This window comes from Pyrgilauda ruficollis, unplaced genomic scaffold (assembly GCF_017590135.1).
Source record: "Pyrgilauda ruficollis isolate IOZ18807 unplaced genomic scaffold, ASM1759013v1 scaffold20, whole genome shotgun sequence".
Classification (NCBI taxonomy): Eukaryota; Metazoa; Chordata; class Aves; order Passeriformes; family Passeridae; genus Pyrgilauda; species Pyrgilauda ruficollis.
The window spans coordinates 6,525,897-6,544,710 of NW_024519207.1; the positions used below are offsets into that span (position 1 = coordinate 6,525,897).

At 46.3% G+C, this 18,814-nt stretch overlaps 1 protein-coding gene across 2 annotated transcripts; it reads right to left on the reverse strand.

The window, feature by feature from the left end:
* Positions 1–205: 205 nt before the first annotated feature.
* On the reverse strand, positions 206–13,079 carry CNMD (chondromodulin). 2 transcript variants are annotated; one of them, XM_041467059.1, is made up of 7 exons: positions 13,008–13,079; positions 12,637–12,771; positions 10,088–10,228; positions 6,959–7,072; positions 4,176–4,329; positions 2,778–2,974; positions 206–418 (listed from the first exon to the last, which is right to left on the reverse strand). In XM_041467059.1, exons 1-7 carry the CDS (start codon positions 13,077–13,079, stop codon positions 206–208), a joined length of 1,026 nt encoding a protein of 341 aa, XP_041322993.1. The 2 variants fall into 2 exon arrangements, with proteins under 2 accessions (XP_041322993.1, XP_041322992.1); XM_041467058.1 differs by having other exon boundaries at positions 206–421.
* Positions 13,080–18,814: the final 5,735 nt, after the last annotated feature.

Here is an 18,814-nt window from a genome sequence, read left to right on the forward strand (position 1 = left end):
GTAAAGCTAATGGAATATTAACTTGGGATTTTAATTTGCAGTTGGAATATTTGACCTTGCTTTTGGTGCAGAAAAACAGGCTCTGATTTTGTAAGGCAGGATCAGTACTGCTGCTTTGGTTTTAGTCTTTTACCAGTTCATTGTATTCCTGCTTATTTTGTCAAGGCTCCGGTTTAGTTTTTTTTGTTTTGGTCAAGGGATTTTCTCACACAACGCCCATGATACGAGCAACCCACCAGCTGCAGGGCATGATGATGCGGCAGGCGGTGCGGCAGCCCTGGTAGTTGTAAGGCCACGGGTGGTAGCCCATGAGGGGCTCGCAGATCCGCTGGCACTGCGTGTAACTCCGCCGGCACTCAATGCAGCACACACCCAGGTGATCCAGCATGGGGTCAAAAGCCATCCCTTCACCTTCCTGCTGCTGGAATGTAAAATATTAAATGTCATCCCAGTGTTCTCATTCTCATGGAATAGCAGAATACATCCATGCTCCCGTTAACCCCACAAAGGGTAAAACCTGCAGCCTTGGGCTGTGGAAATTGACAAAACTCCCACTTAGTGTCCCATGCTTTATTATTTTTTCTTTTGTCTTGCTCTCTGTGGCAGAAGTGTAGAATTGGTGCAATCACCCTTGCAAAATGGAAAGAACAACAGGCAGCTCTAACTTGAGTATTTTTATTCTACTGTCCTTGCAAAAGCTCCAGCAACAGTAAGCTCCTCCCAAACTTTAAATATTAGTGATGGAAATTATTTCAAGATACCTGAATCTTTCATGTAGGTGAGAATTCCTGAAATATATGATGTGGGTTTTATTATTAGTTTTAGATTCTGTATTTTAATGCTTTTTACAGCACTTTTAGGAAATTATTCCTCTGGTCCCCTGCAGTTTTCTGAGGATTTGGCTTGTCTCTGAGTCTGGTTCCTTCCCTCCCATCCCACCACACTTAGGTGCATTGTTGACAGTGAGAATTGTGCCTGTTCTGCAGCTGACAGTAAGGAGTTAAATGGAGCAAAGCATGCACAAAATACCTAAAAGCCTTTACCCTTCAAAATTCCTTTCCTCATTTCTGGGGGAAAAAAGGTAACCTGATATTCTACTTTTGGACACTTGGGTTGTTCTTTGCCCACTGGTGTTACTTCAAGAAAGGCAGCAGTAATGCACAAATGCTGAAGTACCAGTTATCTTTTTACTTGAGCATTTGTCATTCATTTTTGGAAAGTAGCAGCACAACAAAACAAGTGATACAGAAAGGTGCCAGCCCTTGTCTGGGCTTGTATAGGACATTAGTGACAGCTGGGTGTTTTTAGGGACCCCAGCAACTCCTTCCCAGTCCTGAGAGTAGGCAAGATGTTTCCTTGGTCAGGATTCATTATCCTTGAATTCAGATGCTTGCACCATGAACATCACCTGAGCTCATCGTCCAGGCTTCACTTACAGTGAGTAAATAGCTCTAGGGAGGATTAATTTCATCCTTCAGGAAAGGCCTAGAGCATAATTAATGGTGCTTGTCAGTCCAGTGACTCGGTCTCTAAGAAAGCCTGGTGACAGGCATGGTGCAGTCGCTGTTGGTGGAACCTCACCCTGCGGGCTGAGGGAAGTCTGATGGCTGCATCTGTCTGGCTGTTCTCCATTTGGCCCAGCTGCCCCCGGGCTGGAACAGCAGACCTGTGGCCGTTGTGCCTCCAGAGGCAGGGCATCTCAGACCTCATGGAGATGGTCACGTTAGTGGCTGTGAGGAGAAGCTACATTCCAGTGCCACTGATGTTTTACTGACCTCGTGAGAGAGTCGATTTAGATCCACTTTATTTGGAGTGATTAATTTAAGTTTAATTAAGGGATGTCAACTTGGCAGAATGCTGTCACAGTATAATGATCTCCTGCTGTTACATAAATGTCAAGTCAAAGCTGGGACTTACTTCCAGAGCAGGAGGCATTTATCTTGTGACAGTGTTGTATTAAAATGACTTACTCCTGCTGCACCAAATGGTGGGTGTAAATTGTCTGGCGCTGGTGCAGCAGACTGGAAGGTGCCTCCTGCACAGCCAGTGTTCCTGCAGCGTGGCAGAGGTGCTGGGACACAGCAGGGCGGCTCCTCTGCTCTTTCTGGGGGCTGCTGCTTCATGAAGGGTGAGAACAAGTTTTACAACAGTCATCCTCCACCCACTGCTGCTGTCTCAAAACAAATTCTTCTCTGTCAGGTTATTGCTAGTCTAGGATTGCTTACCCTCATAGAGAAGAGGCTGAGAAAGAAATTTATTTGGCTGAATATTTATCTCTTTGCACCCAGATGCTTCTGCTATGTTCCCCTGTAGCAGTCATGTCTGGTACTAATTTGTTTGAGAGCAAAGCATGTTTCTAGCTACTGGAGTCTCTTCACATAGTAAATGGTGGGTCTCAGCTGTCTGATCAAGACCAGCTTTGGTTTGTTTCTAGAAGGTCAAGATTCCTTGTCAGATCTCCAGTGCTGTTTCTATATGGATCTGGAAACCTCAAAGAGCAACTTGGCATCAACTTGCCTTAACCCTGTGACCTCAAGCACTTGTGCTTGTTTCAGACTTGTTTCAGAAATCTAAAACTGGGAGAAGAGGACAGAGGGAAGACATTTTTGAGCTTCTCAGGTGTTTTACCAGTCTATTATTTCCTAGAAAAGGTGAACAAGCAAAGACTGTGCAGATTAAATTAAAAAAAAAAAATTAATTACAAGCCCCATATTACCAGTGTTACCTGTCCAACACAGTCCTGAGCTCTGAAGGAAGATTACAGTGCACATACTCACGTTGTATGGGTTGTCTGGATTAAATGTTTGATCAGTTTCTTGTCCCATTGGCCTGGTTTCATTAGCCTGGTGGCCAAGCTCTTGAGTCAGCTGCCCCAGTGACCTGGGGTTTACTTCTTCAGAAGCAGCTTCCAAGTCTTCCTCAAAGTTTGGTTCTGATTGGCGCTTGTTTCTCTTCATTTCTCTCCTCTGGTTATCTGAAGAAATAATCACCGAGGGACAATCTTACCTTGAGTTACTGTAGTTATGACACTCTTACCATGAGTGTCATTGTAGTTACCTAATATTTCAGTGATTTCTTTAAATATATAAAAAAAAGGAGAGAATGGAGGACAGAGAGAAAACTGAAACTGGGCCTTGGCAAACTTGCTGTGCATTGCCACGGGAGCTGCTTGCCTTCCTATGTTGTGTCTGCAGCCAGTGCCAGTCCAAAGCAGTGTGATTGCCTTTCCCTTTCTCCCTCCTGTCTCCTTGAGGCAAAATTTGAGGAGATTTGTTCAGGGTTTTTTGACCCAGCCTGTAGTCACAAACCCAGTAGCAGTTTCCAGCACTAGCAAGACCAGCTGTTCACATCTCACATATTTTTAAAAATGCTTTTATGGCAGGATGATGCCCTGCTTTCAAGGATATCTGGTTCTGGACAGCTTTGATACTACTCTTTTGTTGCCCAGTGGGATATGCAAGATCATGAAGGGAAGTGGAAAATATTGGTAGCTTGGGTCCACAGGTGCTCTAAAATGTGGTAGTTTTTTTTTCACACGTGTTGTCCCACCCAAGTGTTCTGATATTAACTGGACCAAGGAGGAACAAATATTTTTGAGCCTTCTCTCCTTCTAAGCCTAGAAGTTACCTGGTGGAGTAGCCATCTTCCTGGTGACTCCTGAACACCTTTGCTAAGCTTGCCTAAGGGCCCCAATTTCAGAACTGGGACTGCCCCAGGGTCTCATAAACCATCCACCAGCTGGCTGGCTTAAAGCATCTTCCTTCCACTCCACTGAATTCCTCTGGGGAAGCAGGGTAGAAAACAGGACAGGCTATGGTCTCGAATTCCTGGCCAGTGTTCCTGCTACCTGGTGTCAGCTGCCTACACATTAAGGGGGCTAGTTTAAGCTGTTGTCTTGTCTTTCTCTAGAAGGAGGCTGACCTCTCTGGAAATATTTCATCTCCTAGCAAGTCACCCACTTGGGCTATGCAAATTGTCTGAGTAAATACAAGGATGGAAAATATCTAGGGGATAACTCCAAACCCACAATCTTGGCACAAGCCCAGGAAGGCGTGGGCAAGGGAGGAAAGGAGTCTGGTTTCCCAGATGTGCTAGTTTCAGTAGCAAGCCTGATGAAGGGAAGGCATTTAGATGAAGGGAGGGATAACATACTTTTCAAATAAAAGAAATGTTACCTTTGGGATATGTTGGTCGCAGCCAGAAAATTGGAAGATCCCTGCAAAGCTCTAAAATTTTGGGGCTTAGGAAGCTGTTATGCTTGATAGGCTCATCTGCAGCCACCCAGATAAGGGAGTTTTTGTCAAATCTCACAGGCATGATTTCATCTTCCTGCAAATAGAAGAGCATAAATCCTTTGCTGCTCAGCGAGCAGTCATGTGCCTGCTTGCTGCTAATTCTTGAGCACCAAACTGTATAATTACCCGCTGCAACTAATACTGAGCATCCCTCTATGTCATGAATGTGAAGGAATCGTGCTGAGCCAAAGCCTGGGGAAGGGCTGCCTCCACTGAAATGAAGGGCAGAGCCACTGTCAGCTTTGCTGGGGCTGTGATTTTACCCATCTCACTCCTAGAAGGCTTCTGCCCCATGCATGAGGGCTGGGTGTCAGAGGTCTCTGAGCCCAAAGCACCAGAATTTCAGGTGGTAGAAACCAAAGTTCTACCTCCTTCAGCAAAGCAGCAATGAAATACCAGCAAAACCCAAGTCCCTCATCTCTTCTTATGCCTGTTCTCATTTGACATACTCCCACTATATAACTCTATTTACAATGTGTGTATTGGGGGGGGGTGGTGAGGGGTGGAATCTTGTTCTAAAAGTTTTAGAGAGGATTATAGCTTGAAAACTGCTCCAGCTTCCAGTTTTAAGTCAATGTGATCGGTCTGATTAAATGTCTTGTTTGGTAAAGCAATTCAATTGACCAAAAGCTTGAAGTGCAAGTTAAAGGAGCCTGTCTTTTTGAAGTATACCCTGCAGGTTTTTGGTTCATATCTTCAAAGTAATGTAGGAAAATGCCAGTGATTGATTCTTTAAAGTTGTTAGTTCAAAGTATTATTTTACATAAAATGTGTAAGTATTTTATAGCAACGGTGAAATATTAAAAGAAAACTAACTTTTGAATCACGAAAACCAGCATGATTTCAAAGTTAAAATTCTAAATTGCTTTCATAAAAGTCATCAAGACTTGTTATATAACTGACTAAATCAATTTATTCCCTTGAGTTGTTGTTTCTTTAGTGTTTATTGATTTATTTTGTAGGTCTCAAGTCATTTAAGTTTGCTATCCAATCTGTCTACTGCTCTTTATTTACATTCTCCCACTTAAGCTTTTATCAACATCAGAAATATCTGACTCTAATTTTCAGAAACAAAAATATCCTTTGTTTCTGTTTGAAATGAGACTTGTGAGCCAGAACTTGGGTATCTATAAAACTCATTTTACTCAACAATTTTTGTAGGTAGTGTTGCTATGATGCCCATTGTAGGAAAACAGCATATGCATACTTTCTCCTAGATACTTCCGGAATATATTGGAGAGACAACTTGGCCTAGAAAAATAAATACTACTTTGCCATTCCTGTAGTACACCTGGCCTGGAAAATCGAGTGACAGGGAAAAGTTAATGTCTTAGTGGTAGCACTAAGCTGCTTGGTGCGTGTGATTCATTGCAACAGTTACACAGGTGATGCATCTTGGGAGAAGATGCACAAAAAACAGGACAAGGAAATAGTTTTACTGTCAGCAGGTAGAATTAGAAGTAAGTGTTTGATTATTTAGGATAATGTCTTCAGGTCTGTGACTTTGTTTTTACAAAAAGATGAAAAATTCAATCTTTGACTTCAAGCAATAGCACTAATTAAGTCAAGGCCAGCTGCCTTTAAAATAAGGCAAGGCAGGAAAGATGGAACTCTCTCTCTGGAATTCGTGCAAGTTCTCTTTCCCATCATGGGGAAAATCCTGCCAGCGTCAGGAGGCTTTGTAACATTTGTCAGCTTTTCTGACTCTATTAGGAGTGATCTTTTTCCCCTTAATTTTAAAGCAGATGTTCAGGAGTCACAGCACCACGGCAGGGAGGTGCAACCGTAACAGCACCTCTCTCCCCACTAATTGTATCTTGCTTTTGTTCTCCCAGGAGCAGAGCAAACCCAGGGAAAGGGGCTGTGGATCTCCTGTGCTCTCCTGCCAGTGACTGAGCCTCCAGCAGCATCCAGGCTCAGCTGGACTCAAGTCACTGGAGCCACTCCTGTGTGAGCAATAAGTTTGGGGTCTGAGCTCTGGGAAACTCGGGCTTTGAGCACGTAAAGCAGTCAGCTTCTTGGGCAAATGTGAGGTTTGGTAGTATCCGGGTGAGAACTGCAGCTTCTGTGCTGGTTGTGATGCAAATTCTAGTTAACGTAAAATTAAATTTTATGCTAAGAAGGCAAAGTCATATTTTTTAGAAGAAATTATTTCTTGTGAGTTATTTTAATTTTTGCCATGTTTTCCACAATTCCGTTTTACTGATTAGAGTGATGGAGTTCATGCTTGTGCTCAAGAGCATTCATGGATATCTCCTGGGATCCACCACAGTCCTCCTTTGCATTGACTACTTCCACGCCCTCCCTTCCAGCCTTGTGCACAGCCTGGTCTCAGGCAGGTGCTCTTGTCACGGAGATCTCCTGTGGATCTGGCAGAAATCAGTCTGTGGCTTCCACACTTACTAATCTACAACCTCTCACCATGTCCCTGGACACAGTGACATGTCTGACACCAATCTTGTTTTTCTTACCTTTCAACCTTTCTTACCCTTCAACTCCTTGTAACCAGTCAATGAATTCTCAACTATCCTACCCTATGTTTAACAACCCTACCATGAGCCAGAGTGGCTTCCAAATGCCATTTTAATTTGTATTTAAGTACCTCCTTTAGGCTCTCTCTATACAAAGATTAGTTTAAAAAAAACCAACAAACTACCCCTTACCAGCTCAGATGAGAGGCTCGCTTTAGCCATAGCATCAACTTCAGGGATGTGGGCTTTTGGCTGAGCTTTGATGTAGCATTTTTCTCCTTCAGCAAAACGGATCCCAGTTATGCCCTGCAAAAGCAGAAGGCAGGGGGTTGTGCACAGCCCTCCAGCTCCTCACCACCCCCAACAAAGTGCCTCAGCTCTGCTAAAATTGCCACTGAATTTTCAGTCTGAAGGTTAACCTTATTTAAAACCAGAAGCCATAAAACACTCTTCCCTTCATCATTTTAGCTTCACAATTTTGGCCAAATTGGTCTAGAAGTTTTTGCGTGATTTCTGAAAGTGGGGGGGTGTTTTATGTAAGTGTTCCCATGCAGGCTGTAGGCTACTTAGAGTACCTCTGTTAAGGAATTAGTTGACATGATTTGAACTGTAACTTAGCACCTAACGTAGGCAGTCTTGAAATTGTGCTAGCTGGTGGCATGGTACCCTTGTGACACAGTTTTACAAAAATGTGGGGGCAGTTTGGTTCAGTCTGTACAATTAAGTGACTGTGACAGCAAAGGGAAGTTTGTGACGGGCAGTTTGGTGCAGAAATCTGTGTGGGACTTCATCTGGCCTCCCCTAGAGTGAAATGCAATTGCATAAACTGTAAGTGTTTAGTTTTAAGCAAGAGAAGGAGCAAGTCTCCTGCAAGCTCTGGGATGTTACCTTCCAGCCCTGTGCCAGCACCTCGAGCATCAACATCTTGCCATTGTAGTTTCTATGGTTCTACTGTAGGTTTTAGGTATCCATAAAAGAGCTCTCTTCTACATTAGAAATTTAGATAAATTTAGATTTTTGTGTTTTTCATGTGGGTGAAAAAGCTCCAATCAGCCACCTAAATATAATTACCTACTGCCCTTTAAGTTGTGCTGGTTTTCTGCCTGGCCTCTAGCTGCCAGGGGAAAGAGGTGTGGGTGTCAGCATGACCCCTCTCATCTGCCTTGAAGGGGTATCATGGATGCCTTTGTGTGCAATTTTGGGTGCCACACTGAAAGACATTAAACTGTTAGGGTGTGTCCAAAGGAGGGCAATGAAGATGGGGAAGGGCCTTGAGAGGAAACTGTATGAGGGATGGCTGAGGTCTGTTCAGCCTGGAGGAGACTGAGGGGAGACCTTGTTGCAGTTAGGGGAAGAGGAGGGGCAGACACTGGTGAAAATGACAGGATCCAATGGAATGGCCTGAAGTTGTGTCAGGGGAGGTTCAGGTTGGATATCAGGAAAAGGTGCTTCACCCAGAGGGTGGTTGGGCACTGGAACAGCTCCCCAGGAAAGTGGTCACAGCACCAGCCTGACAGAGACCAAGAAGCGTTCAGACAATGCTCTCAGGCACATGGTGTGACTCTTGGGGATGGTCTTGTGCCAGGAGTCGGACCCAATGATCCTTGTGGATCCCTTCCAACTCGACACATTGTGATGCAGTGCAGCATGAGATGGATGGTACTGGGGCACCTGAGCCATGTCCTGTGTGTCTGCAGTCTTGTGTAGCTGCACACACCCCCTTCACAACAAAATGACTAGAAAAAGCAGTGACAGAGGAAATGGCTGTGCAAGGATGGGTGCATTAGGACACAAGGCTTTGTGGTGTACCAGCTGTTCTAGGAGTACCCTAATATTGCCAAATCCAAGCCTTCTCTGACCATGCAGTCATTCTGGCAGTGCCAGTCAATCTAGAACTGCTAATGTAAATACCAGTCTATTGGAAGCACATCTCTTCAGTTGCTTTCTCCTTTGTGTGCATTCTTGGCTGAAAACCCAAGTGGCATCATCCTTTTGCTGAGGCTGTCCCTGGCCCTCTGTAATTACAAGCAGGCACCGTCCCTGGGAAGTCCCGTGAGCTGGTTGGTGTTAGGAGCTGATTCATAACCTGGTTGTGACGGGCAGTATCTCACCAGCAACACACGTGGAGGAAACATGAGTTCAGCATCTCTCCAGTGGACTGGTGCTTTTGTGCAGATGTGAAATGGCAAATCAGAAGGGCTCGCTGTGGATGCTCCTACTCAGCTGCCAATAATATTGCTATGGTGATGCTAATGGGAGTTGCATAAAGGCAGAACCACAGCTGTTGGGAAAGTTGGGGTCCAGCATCTTCTGGCATGGATTTGTTCGTTCTTGCTGAAAAGCCAAGGAGCTGGATTTCCTTGCCTTTCTAGATCCAGCAAGGGAAAGGTGGCTGCTCCAGAAGCAGAGATGCTTCCTAGCAGCAGTATCTTTGTTTTAGGCACTGCTTTGACTTACAGAGGGCTTAACTCTGAAGTTGAGTGTTTTGCACCTGAGAACATTTAACTGCAGGCTCTGGGCCCTGAGAATGGGTTTGTGCAGCATCACACAGATGTGCCTTAGTAGCCCAGGGCAGCTCACAAACCTACTCTATCCGAGCTGCTGAGCCCTGCTGAGGTTTGGCATCTGTTTGTCCAGGCCCTGTGCTGAGTAGCCACAACTTGCTGGGGTGCCGAAGTGTGTTTGCTGTCGGCCCAAGTGTCCCAGCACCTGGCATTTGGTGCACAGATGCATAAATGCTAAATGCTTCCATCCTCTGCCATGGGGATGAACCCAGGCCAAGTCCTGGAGAGCAGCTCCCATCCTTGACCTCAAGGCAAAGGAAGCTCCCAAAGTCAAGCACTGCAGAGTGGGCTTTCCTTGGTGTCTCTTTGTCTTACTGTATTGACCCTCTGCTCCTCAAACAGGTGTTTGGGGGAGGTGTTTCTGCCAGTGCACACCACTTGAAATCAGGTGAGGGTTGTGTCACAGCCTGACAGAATGTTCTTCTAGTAGGACCCCAAGGTCACATGTCACATTTCTGCTCAGTGGTTTGAAAATGCAAGTATTTACATGAAGTCAAACCTGACGCAGCCTAATCCACACCACTTCCTGGAGTGGTACCTGGCATGGCTGATCTCCAAAAAGCACTTAGATTTTTGTTTTGGAGGAAACTGCCTGTCTCCCTGAGAATGCAAGCCAGGAGAGCAAAAATGTCTGCATGGATGGTTGGAGGCTGGAACCTGAGGCTAAGTGGGGCAGAGAAGTCAGGGCAGAACAAGGTGTCCTTAAGAGTCCAGCACTGGAGTGTGTTCCATGAAGGACAAGAGTGGCACTACTTACGATCTGAAAATCATGGACTTCAACTGCCTCTTCACTCCCGCTTCCTGTTTTGAATGTCTCTAAGTTGTTTCCAGCATCTATTTCCATTGATCCATCTTGTACTTTTCCATTAATGCTCATAGTATAGTGAACGTTGTACACCTGGAATCAATAAAAGAGCGGTAGCACATGCCAGTAATTACTTATTGCCTTCCTCCTACACCAGGCAATGGGTCAATCTGACTCTCATATCCATATTTAGCTCCTAAATTTTGCTGCTGCATGCATTTGATAACCCTCCAACAACCAACACTGCACTACTTCAGCATTAGGTCCGGCTGGCAGTGGGGCAGCCAGCTCTGAGAGGTTGTTTGGCCTCCATCCTTGGAAGTTTTCACAGCCTGACTGGATAAAGCCCTGAGCAACCATCTCTGACCTCACAGCTGTCCCTGCTCTGAGCATCAGGTAGGACTAGAGACCTGAGATCCCCCTTCCAGGGAGTGCTTATAGTTTTACTTCAAAACCAACATGGGGTGAGTCCACACCCATGTTCACTCTGGCCTAAAAGCCTTCTTCTAGGACAGTTTAGGAATTGCTTTTTATGCTGGCATGATTCCCAAAGGACAGCAGGCGTGAATGTCCTACTCTGAAGGAGGCCAACCTCTGTTTATCTCTTAGGATGTTCTGCTGAGGCACAGGAAAACAGGTTCCTCTTGAATACGAACACACTTCCCAGCTTGTAATGGATGTGAACTTTGTTTAAATTGGATCTGAAGTTGTATAGGCTTGTATTTTCCTTGTCAGCATATTTGCCCTTATCCTATTTTCAATGAGGAGAGCTACAGCATGGTTGTATTTGCTGGAGAACCACAATCTGTGGAGGGGTTTTGTGATTCTCCTGTGCAGCTCTGCTAAAAGTGCTGCACAAGCAGTTTATTTTGGGTCTTAAAAAAGCCTTTACAGCATTTTAATGAAAAATTTACACTGACAGCTAGAGACAAATTTCTTCTTCTCTCACCTTCGCTCAGGGAAGTCTAAGGTGCTAAAGATTTATGGCTCCTCAGTTATACACAGCCACTCCCATATTTCTGCTTTCTAGGACTCCTGTTGAACGTGGTCCATAAAACCAGACCAGTGTATGTGGTCTCCCCCTGACAGGGGTTGAGCTAGAGTTGAGACTTTGATACTCCTGTCATCTAGGGAAGAATTTAAAGATATAAAATAAAACCAAGAATTTAAAAATTGCATTAGTTTTTTTTTAATTAATTACTCTGGATATAATTTTTGCAGTTGCTTCCTAAACATTTGCAACTCAAGTGCAGCTTTCTGAGTTTGAAGGCAGCTTGGAAAAATAACTCTCAGCTTTCCCAGTGTCTTCACCTGGAGAGCAACTTTGAACCTTAATGAAAACTATGAATGTGACATATTTTGTATGGCTAAATTTAGATGACAGGAGCATTAAAAAAGGGAAACATTGTCTTGTACTCCACAAATGCACCTACCTGCTCAGAGCTGAAAGCACTGTCCCCTGCCTGTGCCACCACTTGCATCCCTCTCCCTTTGCAAAAGCCTTGCTTTAGAGAAGCACACGGTTCTTGCAGCATGTCTTAGAGGTCAGCAATGTGTCCTGTCTTTTTGCTGTAAAACCTTGTACTTTTCTTTCTGATTATCTGAATTATCCTTATGTGTAGGGGTGTATCTCACAGGGCCATGGCTCCTGGAATTCACACAAGGCTCTCCTTGATGAGGGCTGGCGTGTGGCCAGAGGCAGTACAAAACTTCCAAAGTAAATTCAAGGATACTAATTTAATTTATGGAGAAGGGTACATTCATGTGTGTACCATCATGTTTCAAATATGTTTCTTTCTGTTTACACAAATTCTGTGTAAACAGAAAGAAAAGTTAATCTGTAAACATGTTCTAATGCTCTTAAGTTTGGGTCTTTAACTGATCACCAGCTTCTCAGTTTCAATCTTTGCATAAAGCGTTTCTCATGTACCCCAGAAACTGTAAATAATAAAACTTAACTTTAAAAATTGCTCCACAGCTGCAAACCTAAGTGTATGCACAGTCATACAAAGCACCAGAACGAACGGTGCCTGTTAATGGGTTAATTATAGCATTACATACTTGAGGGTCCAGGTAGAATCTGGACTGAGAATGCAGATGCTATGAAAAAAGAATTTACACATTTCAGTGTTTTTTTTGTCCTGAGAGCTGGAGTTTGCCCAGCTTGTGAATCTCTGGGGACTTGTTGGGGTTTGAGTTCACTGAAGATTTGTGAGCAGAAATCAATGTAGAGTCTGTGCTCTCAAAGATGTGTTTCGTCTTCGCTAATAAATGTGCTTCCAGGAAGCTCCATCCACACAGCCACCAAAGACAGCGATTATAGGTTTGGGTTTTTAGGTGTTTGGGATTTTTGAAAGGAAAAAAACCTACAGGTCTGCTTAAAGACCTCTTTATAGACCTCGCAAGGAGCGCTTCCAGCCCGTGCCTCTCCGTAGGTGCGAGAGCTCCCCGCCCACGCGGCCCCGGTCGGAGGTGCTCCGGGGCCGGCCCGGCGCGCTCACCTGCCGCTCCGTGGCTTTCCAGAAGTAGAAGGCGCCGATGGCCCCGGCCAGCAGCAGGAGGGCCCCGGCGATCAGCACCGCGGCCCCGGCCTTCAGCAGCCGCCCCGGCCCGGGGGGCGCGGCCGCCGCGTACGCCTGCGGAGAGCGCGGGTGGCAGCAGGGACAGGGCAGGGACCCCCGGCCGGACCCGACCCGACCCGACCCGTTTTGTCCCGGTCCGTCCCGCTACATTGCGACCTGTCCCGGCCCCACCCGTTCCCCACCGTCCCAACCCGTCCCGACTCGCTGGGTCCCGTTCCATCCCAACTCATGCCCACGCGCTTTCTCCCGCTCCCGCCCTGTCCCGCCCGGTGCCTGCCGGCAGCACTCACGGGGGGCAGGCACAGCTCCACATCGTCGGGCCCCACTCGGGCGATCGGCACCTTCTCGGAGCCCTCTGCCATGGCTGCCGCGGGACGGAGAGCTGCCCGGCCCCGGCCCCGGCCCCGGCCCGCGGGGAGGGCAGCACCGCCCAGCCCCGGGCACAATGAGCCCCTTGAGCTGCCCGGCAGCCGGCGGAGCTCCGCGGGGCTGTGTCCCCCTGCCCCATCGCCGTCCCCTCCAAGAGACCCCTGGGTATCGTCTCCAGCTCCCCCCTTCCCGAGGGGGTCGGGGATGTAGAGGACACGCACCCCCAGCACGCCTTGGCGGAGGAGAGGGGTACCCCGTCAGACAGACGGCCGTCATGAAAAAAAAAAAAAATCTTTTAAAATAGAACAACGTGTTAACTGATTTTTTACACTTGCCACAGGAATTTACAGGCGCTGGAGCTGACAAACCGCGGGTCGGTGACTGCTCCACAAAACACCTCGCTGACTGGCACAAGCCAACACCTCCGGCTGAGCCCCGTGTCCAAGCTGGGGACAACCATGCTAATATTGTACATGGCAAGCTTTTAAAGGCTACAACTGGCTATGTGTGTCTATCCGTGTGTCTATCCATGTGTCTGTCCATGTCTGTGTTTCCTTCACGCCCCTTATGGATGTCCTGCCTGTACTTACATACACATGCCAATGTGTGCACGCTTTGATGCTGGCAAATAAACTATGCTGGACCCCTTTGGGGCTGATGGTGTAAAACACAAAGCACAGCATCCTTCGTAAGGCTGGAAACTGAGACACAGACACCAGCTGCAAAAGGAGTGTGATGGGGGCGTGGGTCTGAGTTGTGCCCCCTCCTGCCCTGCCCTGCCCTGCCCTTCTTGCTCGGTGGCCCCGCTCCAGTTACCCAGACAGGCAGCAGTGGGGGGGTTCATGTGGGGAAACCCTGCTGCGCGGGGCCCATCTCACCCCAGAGCAGGGCCTACACCAACCAGCTCTGCTGCAGCAATATTTTTTTTTTCAAAGTACATGTCTCTACTTATTTTTCTCTTCCCCTTTCTTCTCCATTTTGCTCATCTGGCAGGTTGTTCAGTTGTTACACACTGCTGATATGTTCCCTCTGCCATCTTAGAATTTCTGGGATATTGATAGTGGAAGCCAGCTGATGACCTTATCCCACCATGGCTCATCCCACAAAAGGAAAATCTGGCCCCCACTGCTGATTGCCTACACCTGATATTCCTCTGTGCCCCACTCTGTAACAGCAAAAATCTTTGTTTTTCCATGACTGAATCCCCTTAACTGAGTTAACCAGTAGTTGAAAACCCATCATCAGGCACTGCAAAAGCAGAGAAAGCTCAGGCTCTCCTGACCACCTTGTGTTTGCTTGCTTGGGGACTGAATCCCAGAGACATACAATTCCCATTTTCCTCCCCTTCAACCTAAATTCATCCTTTCCGTCGATTACTGTCGTTAACGATCAGACCTTCAACCAAAATTTAACGGGCATAGTTGCTGCTGAAAATAAACACAATCACAGCTCATTAAATCAAAAGCAAAACCCACTGTGCAACTTCCTAAACTAGGACATATTCCAACCCGCTCTTGAATGACATACTGTGGTAGTTCGGGCTAATAATAAGATTATGATCCTCTTCATTAGCAAGTATTTTGTTACACCAAAAATCTCGTGAATGGATATGTCTATCTTGGCAAAATGTAAGAATCCCAGCCTTTGATCTCAAACCTTCATTTAGCATCTCTGCTTTAAAAAGACAGATTTATTTTAAGGTCCCTGTGCTTGTCTCCCATGGGAAAATGTGCCAGGGAAGGAGTGCTTGCCCAGGAAGAGCTGCTGCTCACAGGGGTTCAGCTTGTTTGAGCTGCTTCCCTGGGACTAAGGCGAGGAAGCTGCTGTCCCTCCCATCCTGGCATGAATCTGAGTGCCCAGTGGCTCCTTTCTTGGGAGGTGACTGGAAGGACAGAGGGAGGCTGAGCTGTTTTGTCTGGCAAAAGTGTGGCTGAGGCTGCCCTGACAGGGACTGTTAGCAAAGACACTACCAGTGCAAGAATGAATAGGTGGAATTCTGTGCTGGATATTCATGAAGAGCTCTTCACTCCAGTGCTGTGCGGTGAAATGCAATATTCCCCCTGGAGCAAAAAGGATAGAGTGGGAAGGCTCACCCCCACCCTACGGATGGGGCAGCAGTGGCCCTGGCAGGTTTTGGCATGGGCAGATTTGAGCAACTCCAAGCAGTGGTGCCAGCTGCAAGCTGACCCACAGGGATTGGTGCCTGGCTGCTGGTCCTTGGCAGGCTGTGGTGTGAGATGGGTCCTGCTCGCCTGGGAAGGTGTGGGTGGGAGAACCAGTCCTTTGGGAGGGAGGTGTTCTGCCTAAACCCTGGGAGAGAAGCTGTGCGGCATTTCCTCCTCAAGTCAAGGTGCAAATACCCCAAGTAATCCTCCAAACATATTTTTCTCATGCAGGGAACAATCCCAGATTATTTTTTTCCCAATTCAGAGCATCACTGCCTTTTCTTCTTTTGTTCCATAGGCAGAGGAAGAGCAGCATGAAATTTCAAGCAGTGAAAAAAAATTGCTCCTGTTACAGGGTTCACAGCTTAGCACCTCTAGCTAACCCCTGTGCTCATGCTTTGCCTTTTGTGTGGGCACAGAGCTGCTTTCCTCGGAGGGTGCAGGGAGTGCATCTTTTACTGTTTGATTGATTAGGTGACAAGAGAGAAAACAGGAGTTTTTAGACAGATGCAAATCTGTGCAAACAGCTCCGCATTCAGCAGCTCCAGACTCTCGCTGCAGAGTGCAAAGACGATTGCAACAGCCACTGTTTGCAGGGCTTAGGACAAAAAAAACGTGACTTGCCTTTCACTGGCTGAACCCTTCATTTGCAATAAAGATGATGGTGATAGCAGTGTCTGAGCTCAGTCTCCTCTCTAAATAACATGTGTGTGCTCAGCTGGATTAAGCCAACTTCTGAGACTGGAAATCATAATAACAGTCTTTTACAGGACAGTCTTTCTGGTCGTCTAATACTATTATCCTCTGGGCTGAAAAGCATTCCAGAGCACTTGGAGTGCTACGATGAATGTGAGGCTGTTTAGCTGATAGTACTGGCTTGTCTCAAGGAAGCACATTTTCTCATTATTTTCAAGTTTAAAGAAAAAGTTTAGAAGAAGAAATAGAAATATTAAAAATGAGAAGGATTTGGTCATGCTGTGTGCTTTTCTGAAAGTCTCTTGTGGTGCCTTATGCATTTCATCTTCATTTTCTAACTGGTCTAAATAGTTGTTTGAACTCCATTATGGCCTGAATGAAAATGTGTGAGGGTTACTGAGACTGGGCACCTGATTCACTGCTCTGCTTTTGCTTGGCTTTACATCACTATAACATCGTGCCAATTCAGGTTCCACATACTTGATGTCTCTTCAATAATAACCAAAGTCCTTGGAGGAAAAAGTCCTTCAGAAAAAGAAAATATTGGCTTTGGTATTGTGGTGGGCTAACCCTGGCTGGATGCCAGATGCCTGCCAAAGCTCCATCACTCCTCTCCTTGGCTGGATAGGGGAGAGAAAATATAACAAAAGGCTCATGAGTCAAGATAAGGACAGGGTGAGATTAGTTTGATTTAGTAAATTCAAATCAAAGTAGGATGATGAGAAATTAAACCAAATCCTGAAAACATTTTCCCCCCACCCCATCCTTCTTTCCAGGCTCAACCATACTTCCAATTTTCTCTCCCTTCTCTCCTGCAGTGGTGCAGGGGGACAGATAATGGAGTCTGTGGTCAGTTCATTACATGTTGGCTCTGCTGCTCCTTCCTCCTCAGGGAAAGGACTCCTCAGACTCTGCCCCTGCTCCAGTATGGGGTCCCTCCCATGGGAGACAGTCCTCCATGAGCTTCTCCAGCATGAGAACTTCCCATGGCTGCAGTTCTGCACAAACTGCTCCAGCCTGGGTCCGTTTATGGGTTGCAGTTTTTCAGGAACGGGCTGGGTCCCCCACGGGGTCACACATCCTGCCAGCAAACCTGCTCCAGCTGGGCTTCTTTCTCCATGGGGCCACAGCTGCTGGCGGGAGTCTGCTCCACATGGTCACAGCCTCCTTTTGGCATCCATCTGCTCCTGGAGTACCCCCTCCCACTCCTTCATTGACTTTGGTGTCTGCAAGGCTGTTTTTCTCACACATTCTCACTCCTGTCTCCATTTGCTGTTTTGCCAGCTTTTCCTCCCTTTTCTTAACTCTGTTACCCCAGAAGTGCTACTGCTGTCCCTGATGGGCTCAGACAAGGCCAGCGGCACATCTGTCTTGGAGCTGGCTGGCATCAGCTCTGTTGGACACTGGGGAAGCTTCTGGCAGCTTCTCACAGAAGCCACCCCCACAGCTCCTCTGCTCCTAAAACCAGTTATTTAACTTGTGACAGCCTAAGAATTTTGATAAACTCTAAAGATTCTTGCTGGCAGTGAGGCCAAAGGATGAAAACCCACGTATGTTTGTCATCATCACAGTGCTCATCTCTGTGGTGTCCTTGGATACTGCTGCTCCAGGGATGCTCGCTTTTCCTCCTCTCCTCCCCCACTGACACAGTCCTCCCTTCTCTGACCAGCAACTCATGAAATTTCAAACACCAAAAACATTGCTTTTCCTGGTAGGAAATTCTCCCTGGAAAGCCCTGCAAGGTCCATGCTCTAACGGTACTCTCTGGAGAGGATGAGCATCCCGGTTTGCCTGCTTGGGATGCATCTCCAGCAGGACAACCCAGTGCAGCTGAGCTGGCCCCAGGATGGCTTTAAGCACACTTGGTGCAGGATTCTGCTCATCCCAATCCTCCCTCTTCTCTCCTTGGTTGGGTGAGGACATATGGCCCGTCACAGTTTGCTCTTCCTCACCCCAGGACACTAAAAGCTGATTTGTTTTTCCTCAGGGCTGGCTCCCATCTATCCATATGTCTTCATCTTATTCTTCCTAATTTAGCTAGTGGCTGTGCCTTCTGTTTTCCTTGAATTAAAGAAATAAAATAAAATAACTAGCTGTCATTACATGCTTTCATTCCTACCTTTAATGATGTGGTCTCTTTTGTAGCTGTTCTGTGCAAATTGCTCATAGGCTACTGTCTTAACCTCCAACCACAGCTTCATGCTTTGGAGGTAGTTATTATCTTAAACAACTTGGTAGCATCAATCTGTTTCTTTCCCAGAGGCTTCTTTACACTTTGATGAGAAATCTGCTAAGTCTCTTTTTGCTTTGTGGCAAAGGCTGAGCCTAACTTTCTTTTCTTTTTTTTTTTTTTTTTTTTTCCTCAACCAAAAGCACCCATGAATCAACTATATTTCTCTTTTTCGATCTATGGGCTGCTCTCCTAATAATTTCATGACCTGACTTTAGAGAATATTTCCAATGAGATTGTCCCACAGGCGTCTGCAGCACCAGAATGTTTTTTACAAATCCAATCTCTTGAACTGTGTATTTTACTCACCCTTCTGACAACACTTTAAACATTTTTTTTGCTCTCGTCACCTCTGAGAGACTTTTGAAGGAGCTCGTTCCAGCAGATTTAATCCTTATTCACCTATTCTCTGTTCTATTATTTTGCCTCTCACATCAGGCTTTTTTATTTTTAGCCAATCTACAATACTTCTTCTCCCAGATTAGACCTTTTTATTTAAAAAAATATTTTTTTTCCAAAATGCCCTCCCTCACATCAGATTTCATAAACTAAGCCTAGGAGACTGAAAGAACCATGAGAAATATTAGTGCTGTGGGGCTTTTTGTCTTCACAACCCTTTTCTTGAGCTTGCTGGCCC